Source organism: Anguilla anguilla, chromosome 16 (assembly GCF_013347855.1).
Source record: "Anguilla anguilla isolate fAngAng1 chromosome 16, fAngAng1.pri, whole genome shotgun sequence".
Taxonomy (NCBI): domain Eukaryota; kingdom Metazoa; phylum Chordata; class Actinopteri; order Anguilliformes; family Anguillidae; genus Anguilla; species Anguilla anguilla.
Window position 1 is genome coordinate 13,964,987 of NC_049216.1, and position 23,508 is coordinate 13,988,494.

The 23,508-nt window shown below is 43.6% G+C and overlaps 1 protein-coding gene across 1 annotated transcript; it reads right to left on the reverse strand.

The window, feature by feature from the left end:
* Positions 1-608: 608 nt before the first annotated feature.
* On the reverse strand, positions 609-14,087 carry LOC118214842 (zinc finger protein basonuclin-1-like). The gene is made up of 5 exons (XM_035395105.1): positions 13,799-14,087; positions 6,782-6,887; positions 5,965-6,200; positions 3,311-5,100; positions 609-3,018 (listed from the first exon to the last, which is right to left on the reverse strand). The coding sequence occupies exons 1-5, from the start codon at positions 13,805-13,807 to the stop codon at positions 2,304-2,306; spliced, it is 2,856 nt and encodes a 951-aa protein (XP_035250996.1). The 5' UTR covers positions 13,808-14,087; the 3' UTR covers positions 609-2,303.
* Between the last annotated feature and the right edge of the window lie 9,421 nt (positions 14,088-23,508).

A 23,508-nucleotide genomic window follows, 5' to 3' on the forward strand; every position in this document is an offset into this window, starting at 1 on the left:
GTGTGCATGCACATTGTAAAAAAAGAAAGTGCAGAATTATCTCATTTTCAAGGCAACTTCACTGAATTGTTTTTAGTTTTGAGCTTATCTTAGTTGTGGCAGAACAAGACATTAATCTTTCACTAGCACTTACTTAGGCTGTTCAAATTGAACTGGCTTGCTGCAGGCCATTGCTGGAATGTGCTTGTATATGGTTACTATAGAAATCAGGTTTGTATTTATGTTTTGTGTCAAATGTCAAGTGGATGAAATTAGTAGCTGTTACTGTAAGAAATTTCTTTTTCATGAATTTCTTTTTTTTTTGTAGCCTAAGTCAAGAGTTCAAATGGAAAATCTGTAACGAACATGGAGCTGTGACGTTCCATTTTTTTATTTATATTTTGTGCATATAAAACTTTTTTTTTTCAAAGGATGAAAGTGGAAATGAGTTGGAAATGAAATGAGTGGAAATTAATTGGAATAAACACTGTTAATAAATCACAATGCTTTTGCTCCTTCCAAAACCTCATCATTGAACAAAGGAATATTTGTTTATCCCTGTATGTTTATTGAAGTCAAGCATGTTACAGTAGTGTTGCCTAGCAAACGAAAAAAAAGTGAAACCAGCAAAAGCTTGAGCAAAAGCATTTATTGCGTGAAATTTGAAGCTTGTATCTGTTACAGTAGAATATTTTTGGTTTCTTTCAAGTTATAAATTATTCTGGTTACAAAATGTACAGTAAATGCACAGAATGTACTGCATGTCATTAATGTACCAAATTCAAGATTAGTATACAGACATCACAGGAATGATGTGGAAATTGTGTCCTGCAGAGTCATGCTTGGGAAATTGAGGCATGGCAGGTTGGCCTGACTCCTAGACTGGTGAGTGACGACATTTCCTCTTCAGTATATTGAAAGTCACATAAATACTACAATAAATATGAGACTATGTCATCCCTGCACAACATTCAACAACACTGCATACAGCATATTACTAATGTAGAGATGCTGTGGCTACATTTATCAATGGCCCATGTTATGCTCAGTGTTAAACCATTGTATAATAGCATGTTAATACTGAGGCATCCATTTTGACATGGATATCATTATTGTAGACCACGATGTTAGATTTGGATTCCAACATCAGTCAATCTGGTATTATAGCCCAGATTTCCCTCTTTGTAAAACACTACCTTATCATTATTCATTTACTAACAAAAAAAGATGACAATACTGAGTTCTTTAGTGCTTGAAACAGTTAACTATGCGAACAGCTATTATTATTCTCATTTTTACTTGTTGATATAAAACAATGAAAAAAAAACATTCATTAATTTTACAGTTCCTTGCTTGAACAGAACCCAAGTCCACACACTGATATGAATTTGAATACTGCTTACCTCCAAAGGGAATATGTGTTGTACACATCTCAGAAAAGGTACATCTTTGGTCAAATTTAGCCTTCCAAAATGGCAAAATCAAACAAGCAGAAGAGATCCTCCAATGGAAATGGAATATATTTGAAAATATTTTGAAATAAATTGAATATATTGCAATATATTGCACTTGAAATACATATTTTATATAATTTCACATATTTACAACACACATTCCATTTCCATAAGGGAATGGATACAAGACCGTATCAAACCATATCTCCATCAGCTAGAATACGCTGCCTCTAATGTGTTGTTGTGAGACACAGTATGGCATTGGGTCCACACCAGAAAGGTGAGTAACATTCCCACCATCATGTGTATGGATATGAGGAAGAGGAAGGGGTGCTGATAGCATATGCTCAGATGTGAATCATTAAGGATATTTATAACACATGCAAATTGTATTTATGGATAAAATTATTGTTTTTTCCCTCCATATGAATTTCCAAAGTTAAAGGTATAGAGAAAAGGAAACTAGGCCTGCGTATTCCTGAGTCTCCTACTTTTAAAGAATTACTGAATGCTCAATAACAGTGCTGGAATTTTCAGTTTTTTGCACAATTTCCAGTTTCCACTGAATTCCTGCACCCATTTAACTATTAACTATTACTCATTTCATTGGAAATTCAGCCAAATGTCAACAACTTCGACAAGCATTCTAACTGTACTGCCTTTAAAGGGATTAAACCATGCCCCATGTCCTAGCCTATTGAGTGAAACACTTGGGGGAATAAAAAAACCCATGTAGACATAACCTGTCGCACGGACAACTGTAGCACGTGATATGTACAGTTTGGCCCATTCAGTTCATGTGGTTCATGCAGGTAAATTTATTTCACGTCTGTAATGAAGGAGTTTCCTGCCTTTGTACTGGCATGCGTTTCATGCGAGTAAGCCATGAGCGCTGTGTGAGGGCTGCTCTCGCTGTGGCGAGCGGTGAGCCGCGGTCGTGGTCAGGTTGCGGTGCAGGTTGGGGTTCTGGCTGTGCCGGTTTCTGCTCCTCACAGAGGAGAAGGATGTGCTGCACCCGGGCACTTTGCACTTGTGCAGCAGTCTGAGGTGCACGGTTTTGTAGTGGGCCCTGAACGTGTTCCTGTTACTGTACACCTTCTGGCAGGCAGGGCAGGCGATGGGAGCGTCGCCCAGCCGGATCCCTGGACCTTCGCTCGGGTTTGGGGTGAGACCCTCCCTCGGCGGCAGGTCCGTCCCCTCCTGGCTGTCGTTGCTCTCCTCCCCGGCCCCGCCTGCTTCGCTGTCTCCGTCCGAGTCCCAGGGCGGCCGCGTGTGGTGCTCTGATTGGCTGGCTGACGTGGCACTGAGATCCAGCACAGCCTCCTCCTCCTTTTCCTTCTCTTCATCATCCCCTGCAAGCACTGCCAGGCTGTTCTGTGCTGTGCTCATGGGGTGCACCAAACCCATTCTGTAGTGCCCTTTAAAGATCACAGATAGCTGCCCTGTAGGGTTGATCAGGGGCGGATCCTGAGGAAGGCTTGTGGGCATGTCCCTGCAGACAGAGGGGGCGGGGCTGACTGTGTCCGAGGCCCCACAAGGATCTCTGGTCAGCACCGTGGGGTGTGGGGTGAAGTTAGTGTTGTGCCTAAAAGTTACAAAATGAACAATTACCTTCTGACAATACAGCATGTTTCACATACATTGTATTACAAAACACATTCACTCCAGTATTTTGTGAGAACAAAGCTCTCTTCTCCAGCATACTCTACCTGTGCTGGCTGAAGGCATGGCTGGACATGTGCTGGCTAAGGGCGAGGCGCTACCTGTGCTAGCGGAAGGAGTGGCTGCACCTGCATTGGCTGAGGGCGAGGCTCTACTTGCGCTGCCTGAGGGAGGGGCTTAACCTGTGCTGACTGAGGGCGGAGCTGGTGTCTCACCTGTCTTTGCTCCTGCTGCTGGGAAATGTAGTGTTGCAACCGTCTACACTTCTGTGTATCTCCTGCTCATTGGCACTACAGTAATGCGTTTTGATGCTATGAGAGTCAGGCAAGGTCTCGCTGCAGATCTCACAGTGATCGGTCTCCCCTCCATCAGCGCGGACTGACGAGGGGCTGGTTTTGGGGGAGGAGTCCTCTCTGTCACCGAGCTTGGGGGTGTCCCTGAATGTTAAAATTCTGAAGAGCCCGCTGCTGGCAGTGCTGTAGTCCTGCTTTGCGGTGTCAGTTTCACAGGGCTCTGTGCCGTTCTGCAGGGGCGGGACAGGACAGTCGCTGACGAGGCTGCGATGCTTGGTTAATTTGTGGTCCTGGGGCGACGTACTCGTGATCACACCCCCCTCCTGGGTGTGCAGCACCCTCGTCCCCTCGTCCTCGTCGCTGCGCGGCTCTGCTCCATCCTGGTGGCAGCTCTCTGGCTTCTCGCACGCCGACCCGCTGCTGTCCGGCTGCTCGGCGGGCCCGAGCGGCGGCGACGGCGAGGGTTCCGAGCGGCTCTCCGCGGCCGGCTCCACCGCCTCTGTCTCGATCTTCACCGGCATGCTGGACTTGCGGGACTTCTTCTTCGGCACGGGGTCGGCGACGGGATCGGCAGCGACGGGGCCGTTGTTGGCCGGCACGGACGAGGAGGAGATGTGGGGCAGGGAGGGCGGGGCCCCGGGGGTGTTGGCGAGCTCGGCGGGCGTGACCAGGCTGCGGTAGAAGGGCAGAACGGGCTGCACCGTCTTCAGGTTGGGGAAGAGGATCCCGCCGTGGCCCGGCCCGGAGTGGCCTGCAGCGGGGAAGACGCTCTGGAGCCTGGAGTCGGAGCTGCTCACCACGTAGCTGGAGACCGGCCTGCTCTCCATGCCCTCCTCCTCCTCCCCCTCGCTGTACGCGCCCGGCCGAACGTCGCGATCGCGCCCGTTGCGGTTCATGGGCAGGTGCAGGCGGGGGTTGGGGTTGGCGCTGTGGCGGTTTCGGCTACGCAGGGAGCTGAACACCATGTTGCAGCCCTGGACGGTGCAGCGGTGCTTGATCTTCAGGTGCACGGCGTTGTAGTGGATCTTCAGCGTGCCCTTGTCGTAGAACGTCTTTTCGCAGGCGCTGCAAAAGACCCGCCCCTTCTTCAGTCCTCCACCTGCCCCAGGGGCCCCACCCTGCTCTGGTAGGTGGAGCTTGCCCTCAGGGGATGTCTGCATAAGCTCAGAGGTCATGGAAGGTGTGGAGGGGGCGTCCGAGTATGTGTCGCTGGCAGGGATGTCCTCAGCCTCCATTTTGGGGGTGGCAGCACCGAGGACTTTGCTGCTCTTCTCCACATCCAAGTCAAAAGTGGCGGAGCTTGAGCCCACTAGGCTGGTCTCAGTGGAGAGGGTGGGGATGGGGGTATGGTCGCCAGGCAGGAAGGATCCAGAGGTGGAGCCTAGCAAGGGGGCGGGGAGAGAACTCAGGTACTGAAATGGCAGTAGGAAAGCCATGCTGCTGATGAGGTTCTCAAAGTGATGGATGCTGCTGGAGGCGGGCGGACCAGGCGGGAGGTCAGTGCTGCGGTGAGCGCTGCTCTCAATGAACGCCCGGATGCCTGAGCTGGTCCTGGTGCTGGGTACGAGGACTGTCTGGCTCTCTTTGTCCTGAACCGCCATGAGCTCCACAATGGATTTGGTCTCCCCGAAACGCAGGAACTGCTGCAGGGCGGCCATCTCCTCCTCCAGGGTCATGATCACCCAACGATCCAAGACTCTGCCAGTTACATCCTGCCAAAGCAAAGCCAAATGCCACATTTACATTAACAATGAAACGTATTAATTTAGCATATGTTCTGTAGTGTGACATGCAACACAGTGCATACAATTAGGTTAGATAAACTAAGCAGAAAGTCAATGTTGCAATGTAATGTAATTTAATAGCCAGATAAGGGCCATTCTGCAGAAGTAATATTAATACAAGACCATAGTCAAAGAACTCACATTAACAAACATCCAGCCTCGTTTGTGTTAAATGAGAGAGACAGGAAAGTGTTCGCACACCGGGGAATGAAAGGCCAGGAGCTGAGATTCTCATGCCGCTCACGAGCATGGAGGCAAAGGAGAAGGAGGCAGCGCGGTGTTTGATCTCCTTCTCAATTTCTCCTTGTATAAATCATGTGGGTTTTTCCCACTGCGTGCGGACTTCCACTCGCAGAAGGAGGGATGATCTTGCATTGATCGCACAGGCGTCCCCCACAATCCATCCCTAATTACGCACAAGTGCTACAAGTCTTTGAAAGTCAAGCAGCATTTTCATGCGGCGGTTGTGATAAATATTTCATCGCGTGGCGTTCGTTTGACGGCCTGTCCGGAATTTCCATTTTACATTCCGTATTAGAGCAGCTCGCATGAATTAAATGCAACAGCCTGAATATTTCATGCTCTTCTAATAGCCTCTACCATGTAGGCAGCTCAGTGCAGGTCTGCGCTGAAGTCGTGTCTTTACAAAAGAGGTTTTGCAATTGTGTTTCTCTCTGCAAGGGACATTCGCTGAACATTAAAAACTACTGTAAGAGGAGGTCTTACTTTCCCCATAGATATGAGTTAATATTTTATAACGGCGGCGTACGTGAGCGGTTTGACAGCACTCACCTGCAGCACATATCCTCGGATGTAGTCCTGTAGAGTCCAGTCAAGTGCATTCAGGATCTGGACGACCTCCTCCTGCTTGAGCACGCTGAAGAGCCGATCCAGCAGGATCTTCAGCCGCACGGGGATAGCCTGTGTCCCGTACAGCATCAGGCTGCAGATATCAAACACCACGCTGGAGTGGACGATCTCCACCTGGCCTCCATGGAACAGGTGCTGCACCTTCAGCTTACTGAGAGCTGCCAAACGGGAATACACACACACACACGCACACGCACACATACACACACGCACACACACACACGCGCACACAAACACACACATGCACATGCACACACACACGCACACACGCACACATACACACACACACACGCACATGCACACACGCACACACACACATATGCAAACATACATGAGATACATGCCGATACAAACACACACACAAAAGGATACACAGACATTTGTGCAGGCACACACAGACACACATGCATGCACAAAGCATGCAAACATGTACAAGCATGCACATGTGTGTGCAAATACATGCAACAAAGTGCATGCAAGCACAGATCCACATGTGCACAAAACACACATACAAACAAATACATGCAAGTGCATACATGAGCATGTACGCATCCAGAAATATGGACAAATGTATGCAAGCACACGCATACAAGCATATAGGCACATGCAAAGAAGCAAGCATACACCCACGCACACAGACACACACAAAGCAAAAAAACACTATGTTAAAGGACAGATTGTTGGCATTTAGAAATACAGTTAATAATGTTGTCTGTTTGCTGGCGGAAGTCCCTCGTACCGTGTGCCACCCATCCGTGTTTGCAGTGTTCACACTGTCGTCGTCTTAACTTCCCAGGTTTAAAACTCTCACAGGAACAGCTCCCCAGGGTGCAGCATATAGCCTGCTGTATAGAAGCAGAACTGTCATGAATACTGCTGTTGTAGAAGAACCAATCAAAAATCAATAACTGTTGATACGTCTGGAATTACATAAAAATAATTTTAGACTGGTTTTGAAGCAATGTTAACATGGCTGAAGTTGTAAAGGAAATGAAAGGGCAATTTACAGCAGGTTTCAATTCACACAACTAGAATTACAGCATTTTTTTTGTAAATGGCAATAATGGTCCGAAGTCCAATATCGCACACTTGGAAGTGTCTCCTTGAAGGAAATGTGGAGGGAGTGGGAGCATCCTTGTCACTCTTTTTTACCGTTTACTCCTCTGATCTGGGAAGCCCACCAGAACAGATGTACACTTCTATCTTACACAGATCATTATAGGGAAACATTTTCAGCAGAGAAGTGAATCTTTGTATCTTCACACCCGAGAAAATGGGCACTTAACCAATACTGCCACAAGCACTAATGATCAACATCTTTCAGTATATCTAACAACGAGGTTTATGTTTCTATAACTTGAGACAGATCAAAATAATTCTAAGGAAATTATTGCTTGATTGATGATGTTCAGCATTGCCATTGGCTGCCTCTGCATGGTAAATACATTTTTTAATCTCTAGGAAGTTGAGGGGAGGAAGGCGGAGAGCGGTGACCGTAAAGCTCTGCGATTGCTCGGGGCAGCTTACACCGTGTGTATCTACTGTGACTACGAGGGCTCGGCTGCGTGCCTCGCACTCACCTGTTCCAGCACTGCTTCCTCGCGCAAATCAATGCCTCGGGCACTTATCAGTCGGGAGTCAGAGATTTTGTTCACCTAATGGGGCTCATCGCTGGTCGCTGCTGAGAAATGCTTTGATTTAACGTCTGCAGCACGGCGCTCCTGTGCTTCCCGTCTGTGCTGAAGACCAGCGAGCGGCCAGACGAAAGTTACGGGCTATCTCGCTGCTTGAACAGACGCGGTCGCAACTTTTTATTGTCAGCAATCTACAGCACCTCGTAGATAAGCTCCGGCTTCCTCTGTTCTGCGCGAGTTGGAGTTTTACATCCAAGTGCATCTATGGGGGTGGGCGCTGTTTCGGATTTAGGGTTTGCGAACGACTTCTGCTAATTCTACGCAAATTGCTCAGGCCTTCCGAGGGTATTTCTTTTCAATTGAGGTGGCCGCCTTCTGCCGCAGGGTGCTTATTTCAGTGACCAAACAACTAAACTACTGCTGCATATGTATACGTAGGTCAACACAGTTTATGAGCTTGATGCTCATTTGCTTTTCTCCTGTGAAATTAAAGTGCCCTGTTGTTGTATATTGCAAGTTAAGCGGGATGTGAGCATGTGTCAAATTCGAAAATAACGTAATATAATGTGAAAGGATTAGCAGAATGGGAATGCTTCCGCCTTACGCATAAGATATCTGTCATCCTTGCCCATGTTGACAGCTCAAGTTTCAGGAATTTGTGAAGTAATTCCAGATAAGAGCCCCTGTGTTAGGATACAACACCAATGCCCCAGTGGAAAATGTTTATCTGTATGTCACCTTCCTTAGCAACTATTAGGACCATAAAGAAATTCCATCAATCGCTTCATTCTATTATCAGTAAACATTGAGACTAAACCTGATTCAGGAAAAGAGAGTGAATACATTGTGTTTAAGACTGGATTACAAGGCACTTTAAAGGGAGAAGCTAAACATTGTGTTAGTAATTATTTGTACCAACACTCTTACGCCTGTTCCAGGTTATCAATATTGCATGTTCAGCGCTCTGTGTAATGACTCAATGCTTGGAAGGTCCTGGAGTGATCCTGAAGAGCTGAACAAAGCAAGGCCTCTTACCCTGCTAATCAGACATGACCTCTGACCACTGCTTGAGTTTAATTAGCAGAAATACTGTAACTTTGACCTTCCTGCTCAAGTCAGCCACCTGATTTTCATTTAGAAGAATAAAGAGAGATGAAAAAAAGCAGCTTAGTGCCTCTAAATCCTACCGTCATGTGGCCAACAATGAGCACTGCCCAATTAATGGAGTCTCATTACACACACGCAGCCCCTCAGCTGTTGAGTTCAATCTGCATCTCAGTCAGCTTGGATGGAAACGGAGAGGTGCAATCGCCACTGCTGCCCCCGCCGACTGGAGCTTTGCCTCAATTAGCTATTCACTTCATGCTCTTGGCCAAAAATATGAAGACATCCTGTGCTGGTTTGTCTTTCCTTCTTTGTCAAGTCTTGTGACAAGTCATTTCAAGGGACATCTCATCTGCATGACTGAAAAACAAAGTATTTCGCTTAGGGGCTTCAGGTTTTTCTTTGATATAAATAAGATACAAGGACGAGATGGTAGTATTGTGGAGAAAGTACTTCTTGAAAAATGAGGTCCTATATAATTTTCATTTTTCATTTCATTTTTCCAGTATACAATACATGACGTCAAAAATATCCTAATATGAAATGTGTCTACTGACCAATGATAAACTCACAAAGATAGAGAACAGGGCTTCTTTAATGCTGTAGTTTGATTCCCATATAGGGCACTGCTGTTGTATCCTTGAGCAAGGTACTTAACCTGAACTGATTCAGTAAATATCCAGCTTTATAAATTGATTGTATGTACACAAAGTAAGCTGTACAAGTTGCTCTGGATAAGAGTATCTGCTAATGACAAAAATGTGTAAGTGTAAACTTAAATATGCTTATTCTCTCTTTGTGAATAGATGTATGATAGAACTCACCAGAAACAACCCCTCCTCAGTATGAATATAATGTGTTATGAACATATTGGATGTATGGTTTGGGATATAAGCAGGCTGCCTGGGACGTTGCACATTCTCTGACACCGATACTTAGCCTCCAGTGGTAACTCAGTACCCATTTGTCACAAAAGTGAATTGTATTGAGTACCATTAACTTAATGGCTTCCATCAGCAAATCAAGTGCTCATTCGTATTGGCTCATTTAGAGCCTCCCACAACATCTAAAAACAACACACTGTCATTGTAAGGACACACTTCCAATGGCCCCTATATAAGCTCAGGAAAATCACCCATATACGACATACAATGTATGTATACATGTTTGCCAATCTGCAGATATTTTTACAGTGCCCTAAAATTATTGGCACCCTTCTTGGTAAAAAGTGTAAGGATATATAAAATAAACAACATGGGTGTATTCTATACTGCATACACTGGGAACATTCTACTAATTTATACTGAAACAATTTCTCACAGAAAAGGACTCAACCATTTTTCCCAAAAATATTTGTTACAATCATTCACACCCCTGTTTTCAGTGTTTTGCACACTCTCCCTTCACAAGGCTCAATCTACTGTGTCATATTTTATGGTATCCTGACTTTCCCATCATTTTAGCGTGCAAAATACCCCGTATTGTTTATACAGCCTTCTTTGCCCATCTTTATCAATGGTGTGAATAATTTTGGAGGCCACTGTACCCTTTTTCTCTGCTATCTGAATGTTTATGCTGAGAGAGTTGAGTAATGAGTTTAACAGCCAGTCATCCTCCATCAACCCATTATAATGCAGAAAATGTGGCGAGGAAGAATTTTTTTTTACTGTTATTGCTATCACTCAGAGTACAGTCATAGCCACTCCACAGCTTGGAAAATGGCATGCAGATGTGTGGAGACTGGAGAGGTGTTCTCTTTCTCTCTTTGGCTGTCTGTCTCTTTCTTTTGAATGAGGAACTGAAGCACCTAATCAACACAGTAGGGTTTTCCTGCAACCTCAAACTTACTGAAACAACCCAAAAATATGTCCTCTCTCCAGTCAGACTGAACCTTCTGACAGCTAGTGTGGGGTGTGTGGTGTTGGGTGCAGCCTCAGATTCTGCCAAACTCCACAAACACCCGTAACTCCATGAAACATAGAGAGACCGTGGGACATAAAGGATGGTGATGCCAAATACAAACAAACTACAAACTGCAGGACTGAAAACACAGACTATGTGTGATCTGGCCATTTTAATAGATCTGGTGATGGTGGTAGTGCTTCAAGAATTATTGATATGAGCGACTACTGTTGGACTGAAAGTAAGAGTATGGAGTAGACCTGATCAGTACAGTGCAGGCATAGCCTGGAAGAAGCGGGCTTATTATTTTAGAATTTAATTCTGATTGAATTTGAGTGTTGGCTATAAGAATGTGCATCCCTTTCAAAACAAGACATGAAGGACTTTATATCTTCGCTGAGTGACAGAATAACGCTACCATCATTGTAATTGCATGGACCATGGAAACATCATTTCCTGGTTGACAGGTGATAAATCGTTCATGTTTTATTGTGTTAATAAAAGAGAATAAAAAAGAACAGAAGACAAAAACATAACTCACTGAGAAGACACAGCAGATTCACTTTTCCTTAACAAATCAGACATCTTCATACAACGGACGCACCGTAAATCCTGCGAACGACCCGTGTGGCTAATTAGCAGTGAGTGCTAGGTTAGCGATACAGACTCAGGCTACAGTCTAAGTGCCGCTTCAGCCTCACCCTGGGCCAGAAACCACAGAGGGACCACTAGACTGCTCTATGGAACAAACTCGGATAGAGCTGGAATCAATAACGACCTTTTCCCACGCTGCTTTTAAAATTCATGCCACAGCTGAAGAAAACGACCTCGGTGGAGCTGGAATGTGGCGTGCACATTACTCTATTGCCCTGCCACGGTAACTGTTCAACAAAATGACCTGACTGACCACGGAACATGGAACGCAACGGGGAAGCGCCATGACCAAGCCCTCCGGCAAAGCCAGTGAAATCTATGGATTGCGGTTCCATTATTTCCTGGCATAAAACATGTTCTCATGCTTATAAATGTTCATGTAAACCAAGCAGCTTTACAAGAAAAGATTGCCAGGTTGGATGACCTGAATGTCAACTTAAATGGCTCAACTAATTTTACAGGATATAAAATTCATTGGTTTGAGTAATAGGGCCCACCCCTCTGCCATTACCCACAGTACAGTCACTTCCTTTGTGAACTACGTTGTCCTTAATGCAGGTTTTGATTCATTGTTCCATCACAGGAAAAAATGACTTCAGATTCATACATCTCCAAAGCTGGGAGACTGACAGGGGTGATGAACAAAGTGAATTTCTAGACAGCTAAGTGCGAGATCAGAATTAGCTGAACTGAAGGTACTTGTAATAAAAAGAGAAATTGATTTTCTGACAGCCTTCAAAGACACCTCAAGATGAGCACCACGGAAAATAATGTCAGATAATAATAATCCAAACTTGCTGCCATTGGTGCTGTAAGGGTTGCGGTACATGCTCTGCTTCAGAGTTTTTCAAACAAAGATCCAGGAAATTGGTTATTTTCAAATCAAAATGGCAAACACTTGTTTCTGTCTTTAACACAAACCTACAAAAGTAGTGGCACCACTTTACCTGTATAGGCTTAGGCCTTTAAAAAAAGTTTACAGTTTAATCAGCTTCCACTTCAACCTGTTTGGTGGCAGCCAAAAACAGAAGCAGTAAATTAGAAGTTAGTATGCTGCATCTGAGTGTTTATCTCAGAGCTTTGTGCCAAACATTATGAAATTCCCCTTCTCTTGGATTGCCCCTTTCCTGATGTAAAGGGGCAATGTTGTTACATGTGGCTGACATATCCTCTGAAATTGGTCCAAAACAGCCTGAAGCTCCAACCCTCAAGCTGATGTACCTCAGTGCATTAAAGAAGCTGTTCTGTTTCAATCTCTCTCTCTCTCTCTCTCTCTCTCTCTCTCTCTCTCTCTCTCTCTCAAGCATCTGTCTCTCGAAAGTCGAGAGAAACAGAGGTAGAGAGAGATATGCAGGGGAGCATAAGAAGAAAGGTAAAAACAACATAACTTTTCATTTACTGTACCACATATGCAATTCCTGCATCGCAAAAAAAAAGAGTAATTGCTGAGTCAATACTATTTTGTCACTCTTGGTCATTGTATTTCTCCTACTCTGTCAGGTATCTGCTGCCATATCCCTGAACGTGATGTTACGAAGTCAAAGTAAAATGTATATTATAGATACTTATTCAACAGTAGCTGCCAACTAAACTAAACTCCCTCTCTCTCTCTCTCTCTCTCTCTCTATATATATATATATATATATATATATATAAAATGCAGGTGATTTGAAGAGGCAAGGAAGTGCCAAGCCCGGTTGGTATTTTGTCTGACAAGAGAAAATATATATAGTGTTTTTGTTACCCCTTGTGCAGTTCTTCTTTTTTTTTGTCGGATAAAATACCAACCACGCTTGGCACCCCCTTGTCTCTTCACATCACCTGCATTTTAGTGCAAGCACAAACCCCTGGAAGTCATCTGTTGTTCTACTGCCACAACGGGACTCCAGGACCGGCAGAGTGCCATAATGGATTGGCCTATTAATGAATACGCTACCATCCCTGATTATTGCTCTAAAGATCACGAAGAAACTTCGACGCGCTCTCAAAATTACAGTTCAACAGTTATTAGATTGAGGCCAACTGCAACACTGCGTGAGACCCTCCTGTGCGAGTTTTGCACATCAAAAGGCAGGTACTGCCTATAAAGAACAAAACGAATTAACGAACTGTTTAAAAGAAAAAACCTCCTAATGAAGTTCCTGAGATCACCTACTGAAACTCCGGCAGAAATGAACAACCAGGCTAAAAATTAGTTAAGTAAATAGGCTTCTGTCTATATGTGGACCGAGCTGGATTCCTATGCTAAAGTTTTTGACCTGAAGTATTCACAGTGCTCGAAAGGCAAACGTGTGGTACGGACTCCCCCGCTTATTCTGCGCGTAGCATAGGCTACCTCCCAAATGAGAAAGCTTTGCGCTAGTTTAAACGCAGAAGACGCTCCACGGTACGGTAACTTGTAACAAAATTTCCCAACTTTACGTTCATATAAACGCACATTTTAAACACTAAATTTTAATTACCTCTGACATTCTCTTTAAATCGATGTTTCCAGGGTAACCGCGCAGCTTGCCATTCCCAGCGAGTCCTACAAAAGAAATGCCTCAAGCTTCAGCTCTCCTGTCTGTACAAGTATTATGCCAGAAATGCCATCGCGCACCGGCTCTCTCTCTCTCTCTCTCTCTCTCTCTCCCTCTCTCTGTGTGACACACACCACCCCCTCCTTCCCTTTTTCGCTGTGGTCTGGGATCTAAACTGCTCAAGATGTGCACTGTGTTGAAACTGGGCACAGGGGAGTGGAATCAGATCCTCCCACAGTCCCGGTGTTTTCTCCAGAGTCGCATCTCACCTCAGGGGCTGCTTCTCCCTGCAAGCCCTGGCCTGGCGTGCCCCCCCTCCTCTCCCCAACAGGGCAGCCCTCACAGCTGGCTGGGGGAGGGCAGGCCACTCATCTTTCACAGAGATTTCATCAACAGGAATCACACAGGCTAGAGGCGTTCTTAATGTTCTCTGGAGTGAGCCTAGGCTACTTAATGCGCCACTTCACCATACTCCGCCAACACTCGGCTGTGTGTGTGTGTGTTGTGTGTTTTTGCATGTGTGGCTTTGTGTGTGTGGGTTGGGGGGGGAGGGGGGGGCGGGGGCGTGGTTGTGTAGGTGGATGTCTGGTGTATGTGTGTGACTTTCTGCGCACATGGAGACATCTGTGGGTCTATGTGATGTGTGTCTTTATATATGTGCAAGTGTCTGTGTATATGAACGTGTGTTATTATCACCCCCTTCCTTGGGCATGTTCAGTTTTACCAGTTGTACTTTATGTCAGTAGGAACTTGCATTTTTGGGTGTTTATAAGGACTAATCTCTTCAAGCTATCAGTGATACTTAAGTTCTGTTGTGGTCTGAAGACTCACCCCTTCAGACTATACCTGGACTAACTAACTATCACCACTCTGCGCAGCACTCCCAATCTGGGATTGTTTTTATCACTTAAATCCCTCTAATTTGATCCTATAGCACTTTCATGTTACATATGTACCTCCTGTGCCACTTTCATGTTACATGTACCACCTAATTCTTTTTTAGAGTGTACTTTGATTTAAAAAATATTTTTAAACAGTAAATTGTGTTGTTGTAACTGGCATGTCACATGATCTAGCATGAGCAATGATATTACATTGGTGTATATTATATGAAGATGTTATATATTCTAGTATATTAGTGTGATAGTAAGCTTTGTTGTGGTATACATGTTAATGCTAAACCTTTAAAGCTGAATAAACAATATCAGCAAGCTAATTTTCAAAGAAAGGGAAAGTTGTTTGTTTCCATGATTAGGACAGTTATTGAACTTGAAATGTAAGACTGTATAGACTTTACGTCTGATGTTACATTGATACTTCCACCTGTGAAGGCCATAATAACACCTTCTATAAAGACAGTAATAATGTATTTATAACGACAGATCTTGTAACAGGAAACAGCAGAGAGACCCCTCTTAAAACTCTCCATTCAAGAATAATTTTGTTTTTTAGTTTTCCATTACAGACTAGTAAATTTGCAGAAATTTGCAGCCAGCCTCTTCTTTTGTTTACTGGACAGCTAAGCTGTATGGTCATCATGCCAGAGGACTGCTCTGCATATGACGACTGCGGTCACCCTGTGTGACTACTGGTACTGGCATTGTTAAGGTTCTATTCTGGACTATAGGGCAGCAGCTCCCCACTTAATGTTTGAGATAATTTACTACAGAGTTACAAAATAGTTTTCTGATTGCAGACTTTAATAATCTGGGAAGCCCAATGCCTCTTCCCATTTTCCCTGATGTGAGGCAATAGGAGAGGAGTAATTGGGCCCAACAAGGGCTCTCTGAGGGTGAAAGGGTTAAGGGCAGGATTAAGGTGCTTAGCAGGAAGCTCTGAAATCTACAGCTAATGGGAACATGTCCTCAGAGTATGACTTTGAAAAAGGGCGCAACTGCGACTTGAACAAAAACACTTTAGTTCTGATGCAAACCCTTAGGTGTGGTTTCAAAATCCAGCAAGTTTTAACAGGTATGATTTGTCTGACTCCAGGACATCCATAATTAGGCAGATGCGGTAAAAAAATTCAGCTATTTTCTGAATCTGAAAATGACCACGTTTAAGCTTTATCTACACATGAATGAATTATCATACAATATTTGACTGCATATCTAGAATATGCATGAAGTGAGCATGCAGGGTTTATAATTGTGTGCTTATAAAATGACAGGACAGAAAATTAAGCCCTTCAGTATAGCAGTAGAAACTAGAATGGGAAAATACAGGATGTCAGGTTCATTTTCATGTTTTTTAGTTCATGTTCTTATAAGGCTGAGCTCAGAAAACACCCTAGCCTCTTAAGAAATGTAGCCAAAATGTTCTGCAACTTTGCATTTCTTATACCTAAAGGGTGCACAAAAGGATGAACCTGCGTGGACTGTGCTGCTAGTTGCTGTTTTCACACATGCTCCTTGTAGCCACAGCCTTGAGTCATGTTCTTTGTCTCAGGGCAATGTGTAAAGCTGTAACTCATGTTAAGTCAGGAGGAGGCAGCTAAGGAAATGCTACCTAGTTCCTAAATCTAAAATTTAAAATGCACTTTGTGCAAGTTACTGAAATTTCAGCAATACGTGTGATGGTCCCTCCTGTATGAACACGATGGTGTCTACAAACTGGCAACCATGAAACCCCCACTGTCATTGCTTACTCTGATTTGGTTGAATGTTGCTAACAGGTGAACATTACCTGAACTGCAGTGTTGAAGCACATAAAATACACATGTATTTTAGCCCTAAAGTCCACAAAAGACTGAAAGTACTTTTAATTACAGAGAAAGTCCTAAAAGTGAGGGAGTGGCTGAACAGGCAAATAAATCTGGTCCCAGAGCTGGATGCCAGATAGGCTGTATCAGAACTGAGGTGAATTACCCTAGGACTGCGATAATGCCTTCTCAATGATGAAGGGGGACTGAGGATCCTGAACCCTGAGGAGAGTTCATGTCTAAAGAATCCCGAAATTTGGAAATACATTAGGTTGTGCTTACTATGTTTATCAAGAACATAGTTCATGTAGAGTGATTTAAAACCTGTTTTTATCACAGGGAAAAGGGAAAAAGCTAGGTCAGTCTAAAAACAAAACCTTCAATTGATGTGACTAACTGGTTAAAAGTCACCCAACCTATCCTCCATATTCTTTTTACCTTTTGCAGAAAAAAGGTTTTAAAATAAACATACCTCCATGTCTTTTAAAAAGTAGTTGTCTTCATGGTTCATTTCACAGAAGATGTAGAATCTAAGGCCCTCTTCCCCTACCAGCATGCACATGGAATGACATCACACCAGCTCAGCACTTCCTGTCTGGCCGGCTGTGTGGCGATGAGGTCGCAGGGGAGTGGAGAGAGAAGGGAGATTAATAAGCCTTTTCCTTCCCCGCACCACACAGGGTAGTCTGGTATTGATTAGTCACATCCCACATCAGGCTCTGAGCTTTTATACTAATTTGCCCCCGCATCATGTAATGGCTACATTACAAGCATATCCCTTTATATCTGACACCTGTTTCTAATGGCCCCTTAATAGGGTTTGGGCACTGGGGGAACAACTTGCTCAAAGTTCCATCCAAAGTGCACTGTGGGAAGTCATCAAAGAATTCATCCCAGTTGTAGGTTTGGAGACAATACTGCATCAACTTTTGTGTTTTAGACACCGCTGAGTTAGGGTGAATTAGGGTTAAGCTAAGGTGACAGGATAGATGGCCCAGAATTATTTTCTCTGTTGTCAGGCTGTTGTCATTCTGCTGCACAAGCATTGCATGGAAATAACTGGCAACACACTACAACAAACCAGGGCCAATGAGCTCTGTGCCATGGACCTGACAATAGAGGTCATACAATCAGGAAACTCAGTGGAACTATGTACATTCATGCTGGTCAAATAAATGAGAGGTATTTTATGAACCTTTACATACCTAATTTTATTCATAAGCTGCAGTGGTTCTCGAATTCTGGACTCATTGGCAAGGTTACTGTTGTGGTTGAGGTGGTGTTGTGAGATGAAATGTGAAAAAGACTCATTTAGTTTTTGCAATGACATTCACACCAGTAAAATGAAACACCGCACAAACTGCATTGCCCTGGTTACTGTGTACTATACACATGTTTTGACATGTATTAAAAACAGTTTATTAACATATTTGAACATTTGTTTGGCTACATTTTAATAAAGGGTTGTGCAATCAGAAAGTATGGGAGGCACTGATATATTTTAACCATTAGTGCACGTATGCCTGCATGCTTTCGCTTTCTGGTGAATTCTACATGCTGGTGTCACAGGACGTATCACGTTTACATGCAGTGACAAGCCCGTCTCAGCATCGCATGTCATGCCCTCTTAAAGTGAAGAACTGAAAGTCTGTAGGTTTCTGCATTCATTGTTTATTTTATAACAAATTGTACACATCTGAGTGGTTGTCTGTGGTTATCTTAGAGGTTGATGAACCTGTTTTTGAACTTTCTCAAATAACATTGAGTGTATAAATTTTTTAGGAAGGAATTTCTTTGCAAGGAATTTGTCACATGATGACAAGGAAAATTTGGCACTTATTGGGAACAAGGCAATGAAAAAGTACATGCAACTTTTGACCTATCCAGGTTTTGTAAAAATTAGTTTTGTGTTATAATTCTGAAATGTGGCTAAATATCTGAAGAGAACAAACAGTTACTTCAGCATATTTTGCAGCGGATGATATTTGAGCCTGCACAATTTCTGTATATAACTTTGTTTCTTCGTTTATCTTTTAAATTGAACACTCTTTACTGTAAGGTAGGAGTGCTGGCTTTCCTAGCCCCCAGCTGCATAATAACATTGACACCTGGACACCGTCATTCTCAGTCAAGGTAAACATCCCCCACATTCCTGCCGGCTTGCTGGCCAGCAGAGGTGAGAGGTCGCAATGACAAACGAGTGACCCAGGAGCCTTGAAAGGTAGATAAGCTTCTGGAGTCTGTCAGCGGGACACCGAGAGAGCTGGAGGAGTCATTACTGGGGCGGATATGCCTGCGGCGTTCTGGGAAGAACCATCAGGAGGAACTCAGTGAAGCAGCTGCGACCACACCTTAAATACTCAAACTGACGGACTCACATTGACTGACCCGCGCTAACTGCCTCACACTGAGCAGCAAACACACAGACTGGCTGACACTGAGTTGCTCACACTGACTGACTCACACTGACTGACCCATGCTAACTGTCTGACACTGAGCTGCATGTACAGACTGGCTGACACTGAGTTGCCCACACTGACTGACTCACACTGACTGACCCATGCTAACTGTCTGACACTGAGCTGCATGTACAGACTGGCTGACACTGAGTTGCCCACACTGACTGACTCACACTGACTGAATTGCATTGAATGACCCACACTGGTTGACTCCCACTGACCAGACTGATTGAACCACACTGACTGACTACTAGTAGTTACTAAGAGTATGTCAGGGACATTTCCCATTGGAATGTGGTGGTGTGTGGAACAGCATGCATTCAGATGAGTTATGACTGGAACAGACAAGCTGTCACCACCGTGCAGGTAAGAACCATTGGCTTGTCACCTCCGGCAGACTTTTAAGAACTGCTTCTCACATGACAGTGTCAGACTTTGCTTTTATTATGTACATTCTGTGTGACCTATAATTCAGCATAAAGCAGCAACACGTACTTTTATACATGAAGGTGTCCTGAAAAAGAACTATATGGAAAGAAGTAAAGTAAAATAGAATGCCTTCCAAAATTATTGCTACAGAACAGTAATTGTGTGGTGAGTTTGGGTGCTTGTGACCATTGTTTTGTCGAAAAATTCATTTGTGACCATGGCTTAGCTTCCTGGGAGTGTTGGCCAAAAAGCTATGGTTTTGATTTCATTTGACCATAGAATGTCATTCCAATCAAGGAACAGTGTTGAAACCAGGTGTTCCAGTAGAAAAAAATATGATGAGCGGCTAGAATGAAGAAATCTGCTAAGCACACATACATACATACTACTACTACTACTACTACTACTACTAATACTAATAATAATATTGGCATGAAAATATTGAATACTACAGTCCTAACATGTTTTTTTATGCTTTATGCAAATAAAAGGCCTGGAGAAAAAAAACACAGTAAGGTTTTTCTTTCCAGTCTACAGTTTTGCTCTTAAATCTATCATATAACAAAAGAATGTCACTTATATATAATGTACACGCTATAATACTCTGTATCTCAATGCACAATCATATTTCATCTTAAACCCAGGCAATGCAGTTCACAAAAAACATGCCAGCCAGGCAAAGCCGACCAGCAATTTCTGTGGCATCAGCACTCTTAAAAAACAACATAATTTATGTTTTGTTTTAAAATAAAACAGAATGTGACAGAGAGTGAAGCTCGGTGTCCGTGCAGCCTGCACGTCGTTTCGAATCCAGTATGTCTCCATCTGCCAGAGATTATTGTCCCAGACTGGTGTAAACCCTTGCGACCCATATGAGCAAGGAAATGGAGTCATGGGGTCTGTTTCAGCCAGCAAACCCTGGAGGCCACAGAGGCTGAGGACGGGGTGGTCCCCGCTCCCCACATTCAAGTAAAAACATCACACCCTGTCAACCATAGCTCCTCTCCAGAGCATCTGAAGATCCGGCTTCCAGTCAAAGTTCTGCCTTCATTAGTCTGCCAGACGACTCATTCACCCGCAGTTGTGCCGTGTTCAGTATTTAAACAGAACAAGCGCGATGTTGGCTTATTACAGTCTGACATGCAACATGGTTGTCGAAGCACTGGCTGGGGAAAATGTTTTTAGTTTTCCTCTTAGGTGAAATGTGAGACACAAGCAGCATTCCTTTCAGAAGTTACAGCTCATGCGCAACAATCAGCGGCTCTCAAGTGGTTCCAACGCAGCGCCGAGCGATGACACATAAAGCCGGACTCATAAACCAGATTTTTATTAAAACCAAATATGTTCCGTTATTGACCAAATCTCTGTGAGCTCATAGTTTTCCATTTGAATGCTAAAAATTTGCATTTGTGAGTAGTGACTCAATGTACCCTACTGCTTAACTTTGAGGGCACCATATATATGGTTACATAGAGGTAGAAGCCCCTGGGTCTTTCATCCTGACCAATAGATTGTGCCAACACTTTGTTGAATGTATCAATTGTTTTGAAAGAAAGAGAAAAAACTTTTTTAAAGGTGAAAATGTAGAGTTTACTAGCATCTTGGCCCAAAATAAATCTATAAAGTATTTAGCTGGATCTTTGAGTGGATACAGCCATAAAGACACACATTTACATAAATAAATATTCATATTTAAGTGAGAATACTAGTTGTTCATTGTGTCTCAAACAAGCTAGCACATTTTACCCTATATAAAATCAAGAAATAACTTTCTATTGTTTCATTTACACATTTAATGATCACAGACATACTCACTCCATACAGAGATTTTAAAAAAAATTAATTACTAACAACACACACTTCAGGATAATCCTGATCTGTTCTCAATCAAACAGCCAGCAAAAACTGGAGACATAAGAACACCATGTTGGTTTGGGTTGTGTTTTAGCTAAACACTACAATCTGAAATCCCTGTCATAAAAAATGTTTTATCAAAAAGAACTAATAAAAATAATTATTATAAAAAATATAATAAATCAGTTCCCTTCTACGTTTAACCATGTGACTGATACTGTATTGTAGTATTGTGGTGAGTTCAGATTATACTGAGAAAGAAGAAATAAGACACAGACAGTCTCTTCGGATTCAGACACTTCCTGCCACCCCACAGATGTCCCAGTGCCGTGAGCCACCCTCCAGTAGGGGGGATGATTCACCTGAAAGGGGGGGACTGCCAGATGTGGTGGGAAGCTGTGCCCGGGACACGCATGCTAACACTGTCTCAATTGTGTGAAGCATATGCTTTCAGTCAAGGGTGAAGAATGCAGGCACCGACACATGCCAGGAGTCTCTCAAGCATAGCCCCCAACTCAGCCCGTCCATCTCAGCCATTAGCGTGGCTTGTGCATGTCACTGCAATGCAAGTCAAGGCTAGTAGTTGCCATTTTTAAAAAAAGCAATTTTTTAAGTCCTCACTATAAGTTAGTACCTTCTCAAAAAACCAAAAAAAAAAATTTAAACAACAGAAATGATGAAGATGATGGAAGGAGATGACTCTCCAACTTGGCTGGAAACTGTTCTGAGCCCAGCACGGTACATGCACACTGAATGCTCTGAGATTCAGAAGTGACGACTGATTATGAAACATTGGCAAACATAACTCACAAAAACCATTTGTGTACAAAACAATCTTAAAAGGATAATGTTGCGATGGGAAAAAGACCTCTTGCTGTCTTTGTGCGGAACACTCTGCCCCACTGATGCCTGTGGTGAATGAATGACTGGGACATAGCTGCTCTTCTCGACTCAGGGAGCAGGAGCGCTCTTTGTACTGTAATATTGGTGGGCCAGCAGTGGTCAATAAAATGGCCTCTGGGTCAATAAAAATCCAGTAAAATATCTGTCTGTGGTTGCAGTGGTTATTAAAGACCTTATGGCACTAGTAGAGGTATCAACCATGGGCAGATTTCCCTAAAAATAGCTCTCTAAATCTGACCCTCTCATTCCTTCTTTGTGGCATTGGTTCCAACAGCTTCCTTGCAAATCCCACACAATGTGTCCTTGATGTTGGCGTCATGCTTCCTTTGACTTCCATATTTGGATAACAAGCTGCCTGTGAGAACCCTGCCCTTGACCATAACCACACCTCTTTACCCCAGTGGAGCAAAATGAGGATTATGGGGATTAGAAAAGCCAAAAGTGACGGCTTGAGAAGAATAACTGAGAAACTACCAAAGCCTGGAGGTGACTTTGGAAATGCAAGAAGCTCCAACGTGTGCTAACTTGCCTGTCATTGGCAGGTTGTGGAAATGCAGTTATTGAAAACCAGGCTGCTCAGGCTAATGGGATGATAATGTAACAAAAGTGCAGTACTGAGTGGTGGTACTGGAACCAACATTGACCTTTAAAATTTTGAACAAAAAGTTTGAAACCTCACCTGCCTGTCTGACCAAACCAGGTGCAGGGGCTTTCCTGAAAGAAGCGGACTGTGGATAGAGGGTGTCCTCCCTGCAATGACTGTCCTCCAGATCAGAGAAAATATCTTCCATTGTCCTGAGGATAAACCTCACTTTCTGATTTGCACATTATCTAGACTCACAGCAAAAGATAATGACTGTAATTAAACACCTTCGTTGGTGGAGATGTTGTATGTGAACAGTGCTTTAAGCAGTTGGAGCAAATCCTCTAGCCTTGAGCAATGTCTTTTATAAAAGTTTACACTGCCTGAAATGCATGCTCCTGTCTGGTTCCTTTCAAGGTTTGTCTGGTCACTCCCAAGGTTGCTCACCTGGGGAGTTTTTCCTTGCCACTGTCACCCTATGTTTGCTCGTGTGGGGGTTTAGGCCAGGGTCCATTGCAAAGCGTATTGTGACAAATGTTTATAAAATGCACTACACTTATAAATTTGATCTGATGCCCCTGGCAAGCTAGATGCTTTTTTGTTGCCGTCTTATAGCAGAGACACCCACAGACTAATCAAACACTCAAGACAAGGTGCAAAACTCTTGGGAGCCAATGCAAAGTTCTGTATGGTGAATCAAAACCACACAAAAAATAATATCCAC

Excerpts from the sequence above, each read along its gene's own strand:
- LOC118214842 (XM_035395105.1), bottom strand. Across the intron at positions 6,201-6,781 it reads ACACGGATGGGTGGCACACG|CTCTCAGTAAGCTGAAGGTG; the intron begins GTACGAGGGACT and ends CCCGTTTGGCAG. Across the intron at positions 3,019-3,310 it reads AGCAGCAGGAGCAAAGACAG|GCACAACACTAACTTCACCC; the intron begins GTGAGACACCAG and ends TGTAACTTTTAG.